The sequence below is a fragment of the Planococcus citri genome, chromosome 4 (genome assembly GCF_950023065.1).
Source record: "Planococcus citri chromosome 4, ihPlaCitr1.1, whole genome shotgun sequence".
Taxonomy (NCBI): domain Eukaryota; kingdom Metazoa; phylum Arthropoda; class Insecta; order Hemiptera; family Pseudococcidae; genus Planococcus; species Planococcus citri.
The window spans coordinates 70,779,221-70,784,891 of NC_088680.1; the positions used below are offsets into that span (position 1 = coordinate 70,779,221).

At 34.3% G+C, this 5,671-nt stretch overlaps 2 protein-coding genes across 5 annotated transcripts in view; one reads left to right on the forward strand and one right to left on the reverse strand.

The window, feature by feature from the left end:
- The window catches only part of LOC135842270 (hypoxia-inducible factor 1-alpha-like), a 132,163-nt gene extending 128,673 nt beyond the window's left edge, over positions 1-3,490 (reverse strand). Inside the window, exon 1 of one of the 3 annotated variants that reach the window (XM_065359644.1) lies at positions 3,236-3,489. In XM_065359644.1, coding sequence (XP_065215716.1) covers positions 3,236-3,294 — 59 coding nt within the window. In that variant the 5' untranslated portion in view covers positions 3,295-3,489. Of the gene's footprint in view, positions 1-3,235 lie in introns of all 3 variants that reach the window. The other 2 variants (XM_065359647.1, XM_065359648.1) reach the window with 2 other exon arrangements.
- Positions 3,491-3,836: 346 nt separating this feature from the next.
- Positions 3,837-5,230, forward strand: LOC135842274 (mitochondrial intermembrane space import and assembly protein 40). 2 transcript variants are annotated; one of them, XM_065359653.1, is made up of 3 exons: positions 3,837-4,085; positions 4,212-4,299; positions 4,510-5,230. In XM_065359653.1, the coding sequence occupies exon 3, from the start codon at positions 4,733-4,735 to the stop codon at positions 5,159-5,161; it is 429 nt and encodes a 142-aa protein (XP_065215725.1). In that variant the 5' UTR covers positions 3,837-4,085; positions 4,212-4,299; positions 4,510-4,732; the 3' UTR covers positions 5,162-5,230. The 2 variants fall into 2 exon arrangements, with proteins under 2 accessions (XP_065215725.1, XP_065215724.1); XM_065359652.1 differs by having other exon boundaries at positions 3,837-4,068.
- The last annotated feature ends 441 nt before the right edge of the window (positions 5,231-5,671 follow it).

Here is a 5,671-nt window from a genome sequence, read left to right on the forward strand (position 1 = left end):
ACCACATGTCCCACGATTTTTTATCTACTTTCTGAAAATTTTGGGGGTCGAGAGGGCCCAAATAAAAAAAAAAAAATAACTTCATATTTTTACTCAGCGATCCCAGAAACCTAATAATCCATGTCACACGATTTTTTCAATTTTCAGGAAATTTTGTCGGTGGGGGGGGGGCGTTGGAGGGGTCTAATCAAAAAAATAAGTTGATATTCGTATTCAGCGCTTTCTAAAACATATGAAACGATATTTGACATTTTTGGGGCTCAGAACCCCCCTTGAAATTTTTTTCAATTTTCAGAAAATTTTGGAGTCGAGAGGAACGTTGGAGTGGCCGAATCAAAAAAATGACTTCGTATTCTCACTCAAAGCTCCCAAAAACTTAAAAAAAAAAAAAACATATATCACACGAATTTTTCGATTTTCAAACAATTTTGATGGTTCAGGGGAGGGGGGGTCGAATCAAAAAAATAAGTCCATATTCGTACAACGCTTTCGAAAACATGTAAAACGATACGTCACACGATATTTGACAGTTTTTCACATTTTGACCAAAATTTTGAAGCTTAGCTCCCCCCCTCACTTTCCTCTTCCTAATGGTTCACGAATTTCATCTGAAAAAGTTCATAGTTGTAAATATCATGAAGATGTACGTTTCCTGGATTTTTTCCAAATTTTTGAATCAAATCCCCAAAATTTGGCAAGCTTTTGAAAATTATTAATAATTGGCAAATATTTTTGAAAAAACTTTCAATCAACTTTGAAATTCCGCAAACAGATTCTCTCCAAGTATCAACAGTACCGAGTAATTAGACTTCAAAGCAGAGAATCACGATGAGACATCCACACTGTTGCGTAAAAAACCACTTCTCCTTTTCGGGGGGGGGGGGGCGGGGGGGTGCTGACATTTTTGGTGATGGCGATTTTCTTGTAATCCTAGAGTACAAGGATTCAGGGAACGTATGTACAAAAAAATTATGAGCAAAATCGAAGTTTCCAAGCCCAAAACTAGGCTAGACAAACAACGAACAGGTGCACTCGAAACATAAAAAGAACAGCTAATTCACCTAAGCGTCCTAAGCACCTATAGTGCCAAACGATAAGACAAGTTCAAACACCTTACTCCTCGCAGCTTAAAATACGCGATTAAATATACCAGCAACTTCGTCAACAACTCAGGTAGGTACTGTAAAAAATATCCAAATAACACGATACGAGAACGTGATAAATAAAAACGCAATAATTTTGATAAAAATTGAAACACGAGACATTGCTGTTATTTTCAAGAAATTCAAAAATTTCACACCATATTTAGTTATGGGAAGTGTACCTAAGGTACCCAGCTACCTACACCTGTTATCTTCGAAAGCATAAAAATAAACGCAAATTGAAATAAATTCCAAAAATTTTTAACATATTATGTAAGATAGCTAAAAAGCATGGCAGGTTGGAGTATTGGACTGATAAAAATATCGTCTATAAAAAAATCCACGATATACCACGTACTTCTGTTGTCTATTTTGAAATAACCATAATTTTGTACGTGTTTCTTTACTGCAAATACGATGCACCGTATCGAGTATCGATACAAATACTTTCTCGAAAAAGAAGTAAGAATAAAAATTAATCAAATTCAGCTGTTTCGATCGAACTTTGCACAACAGGTGCATAGATTTTAATCGGTCAAATCCATTTTGAGAGCTCCTCAGCCATCAAGAGGCAAAATCAAGCCATAGATACTCAATATTATAAATAAACCATCGAACTACGTCAATCAATATCCTGATTCCTGATGGGACTTCTTCGAAATGTTTTACAGGAGAAAAAAACCTGTTAACTGGATCTGATAACATCTCACAGCGAACAAAAAAAAAACACTCGATGATATAAAAACGTAAAATCCGATGATAGCAAAATTTGCATACGAAGTACAGTAAGTACGATACAAGAGAACTGACGAGGTAATATCTCAGTCGATAAATTCCTCTTATCAAAACGCATCGGTGAAAAATGCTTGAATTTGTACTTTGTAACACAGGTATTTTAGATAAATTCCGAATTCAAACTACGCTATCGTCGGGGAAATCTCGTCAAATATTTTACAAAGCACACTAGCACTAGGGTATGTTAATTTATGCTAATGTAAGGAATTGAAATACATTATTATAACACATATTTGGTAGTTTTTCATTAGGTAATTGAGAACTTGTCGCAGGCAAATTATTCGCATTTGTCAACACTGTATTGAAGCACATGTATCGGCTCGCATTACAAGAGGCATTGTTTGTAGCATCTGTGTTCTAGAGCCTGTTCTACAACACATAAAATATGTGATTTTTCTTTTGTTTTGGTAACGAAGAAAACAGATTTATCGACATAAACGTATTGATATTTAAAAATCATACTTCTAATTCGGAGAATCAGACACCCATTAGTGAATTTTTTATCATCGAGTGCTACGTTTAGTTACATACATATAATATTAATCGTCGTAAGTGCTCGCTGTATTGTAAAATTATTGCATTGCGGATCATAAATTGGAACAAAAATGATACTTTTTTATGTAATTAACAAAGAAACCTTCGCTCTTCCAATTTTTACGCCAATAATTAACCATAAAAATTGAACAAAGGTCAATGATACCGATAAAAAAACGACAAAAAAGCATACATCCATCCGTCCACTCCACTGTTGAACTTTCAAGTCGTCATTGAACGATGCAAAGCTCAACTTCCGCAAATATTTACAACGTCCATCAATCGATAATCTAGGTAATCGATATGATAAAACAAATACACGAGAGTACCACCAAAAACTGTTCGGTAATCGAAATACAGAATACTCGAATTAGATAGATTTTTCTACAAGGACATAAACACTTACATCACCTTCCTATTATCGCACCACATTCTTCACTAACCATTCCCAAACTACTTCATAGTGTCCAAATGCATCAAAATGACTAGAAATCGAATATTTTATGATACACTCAGTTTTCTATCAATTATATCATTCCTTCGGTTCGAACTCTGCTATTATTTTGATCTGTCACTGATAATGATAATGAAATGTATACTGGAATAGGTCGCATATTTTGAAGATAGAAAACAGATTCGCGAACAAACAATAGACTCTTGCACAGAGGAGCTTTTGTAAATTGCGATGCAATGCTCTTCGATGAAAATAACTGATCGTATCAATCACTAGTTAGGATAATAAAACGAATATTATTCCGAATTACCTTCGTTTCTCCTTAGGTGTTTTGGCGTGTTTTTTTTCTGGTTTCTCGGATCGTCCCATCGTGTAACGTTGAAGCACACACTAAAAACAAACTCTGAAGTAATATTTCGCGATTAATTGTTTTTTCATTCTAAAACTAATTCATTATACGTTTAATTTTACGTATTAAATGCAAACGACGAACATCGTAACCATTTTTATCGATACGAATACGAAATCAACTTTCTCTACATTGGACATCGATCACAGCTTCCATTTTGCTGAAATCCTACTTTGAAAGCTCTAGTCTACGAATATCACAGATCAAATCATTCAGAACGGAATATAAGGAGTTGCAGCAAGAATGTTGATCAACTTTTTGTACAACTCATTCAAAATGATTTTTTTCGCCAAAAACGCGATAAAAAAAGTATTTTAGAATTTTTTTAAAGCAAAAGATTGATAATTGACAAAATTTATATCACAAAGTACTTAAAAACAGTGGAAAAGATTATTAAAATTCAAAATGAGAAAAATACGACGATAAGTCCAAAATTCAACACGACAAAAGTTCGAATATGTAAATTTAAAAAAAAAAATTCTTCTTCACAAGCCTAAAAACAATAATTGCACAATTTATCAGTCGGTTGCGGTGTTTCTCGATTTTGCAAGAGAAAATTTTCTAAAAAATTCAAATTTTCGCGATAAATGTTGAAAATTTTAATATTTTGACATGAAAATCGTATTCTATTGAGTTCGAGTACATTGTGAAGGTTTCCGGCTTCGAATCAAATGACCGGTTCGAAGAGTTTAGCTACATCAAATGTTGGGATTTCACTACCTGGATGTCTCATTGTCAGTATATAATAATGGTATTTAGACTATTTTACTTTATACCTCATGGTTGATATTTTAATCAGTAATTGTTGCGAAAAAGAATAGAATTACTACATTCCTTTTACAAACATTCGCTAAATCGTGTTTTTTCGTAATTGCAGAGAAATTGAAGGCAAACCGAAGTCACAAATTGACAAGGAAGTATTCAAAGACTGCATTCTCTACGGGATCGAAAATCTTTTCGGTGAGGTGAGTTGACTAACCGCATTATTTCAATGTTTCTGAAATCTGATAATACTCTCCGTACTATCGACTTGATACGATTCAAATGAGTAATCATTGAATTGATTTTCTTCGTATCTATAATTAATTTTCTTTTTCATGAAAGTTAATCTAATTCACATCTACATGATTAAATGATCTCGCATACTTAAAATTCAATTCCATTTTTTGTTTCAGTTTGGAACTTGCATTCCGATCGACGTGGTGAACTACAATCAATCGAACAATCGTGTTATTCTTAGGTGTCCGAGCTATTTTTATCCCAAACTACGATCCGCGCTAACCCTAACCGGAGAGTATCAAAACCATACCTGTTGTTTTTGTGTTCATCAAGCATCGACTAAACTTATATCGTTCGCTTCTAAAAGTACTTCCTTCAAACACGCTCATTACAAACAAAATGTCGTACTGTCGTAAAGAAGGCAAAGACACTATTATCTTCGCAACCAAAGAAAACCACGAAGAGCCCAGTACTGTAAAATTACCACCGATTGAGAAACCTCCCGGATTAATTCTACCGGACGGTAACATCAACTGGAATTGCCCGTGCTTAGGTGGAATGGCAACGGGACCATGTGGTATTGAATTTAGAGAAGCTTTCACCTGTTTTCATTATAGTAAGGCTGATCCTAAAGGAAGTGACTGTTTGGATCCTTTTCGTACGATGACTCAATGTATGCAGAATTATCCGGCTTTGTATGATTCCAAAGATGATGAAAGTATGTATCCTGAGGATGATGACGAATTCGAGCCAATAGAGCCCAAAGAATCAGCGACAAATAAAGTAGAAAGTGCCTCGTCTTCGCAAAGTACTAGTAGTAAGAAGTGATGTTTAAAGTAGTTGTTTTTTGTTTGTTGTTTCGTGTAGTTTTGTATAATACATTGTTCTAAAAATCAACTTTTTTTCATCATTACTTTTGTATGGATAGGTAGCTAATTGCGAATACTTGGGCGAGTCGTTCTGATGAAATAATGATCAGATTTTTTTCATCATATTATGTAGTACAAATAATTCATCGGAAAGTATAACTCGGTTCTTCTACAACGTAGAAACGCGATCGATTGCCAGTATTGATAATTACTCGATAACGAAATTTTTAATACGACTTTTTTACAACTACAATGATTCGAACAAGATACTATAAGTAGCTAATCGGGGATAAATCCATCTCATTAAGACTGGAAAATACGTTTTGAAAATGATCGTGTACGATTGGTCATTAGTTAATCAACGACTTCTAATATTCGATTGCATACAAGCGCAACCGCAACGTTGAGCGTGGATTTTTGACGTTAATTAGCCGAACAGATATTTGAAAGAAAAGCAACTTACGTTCGT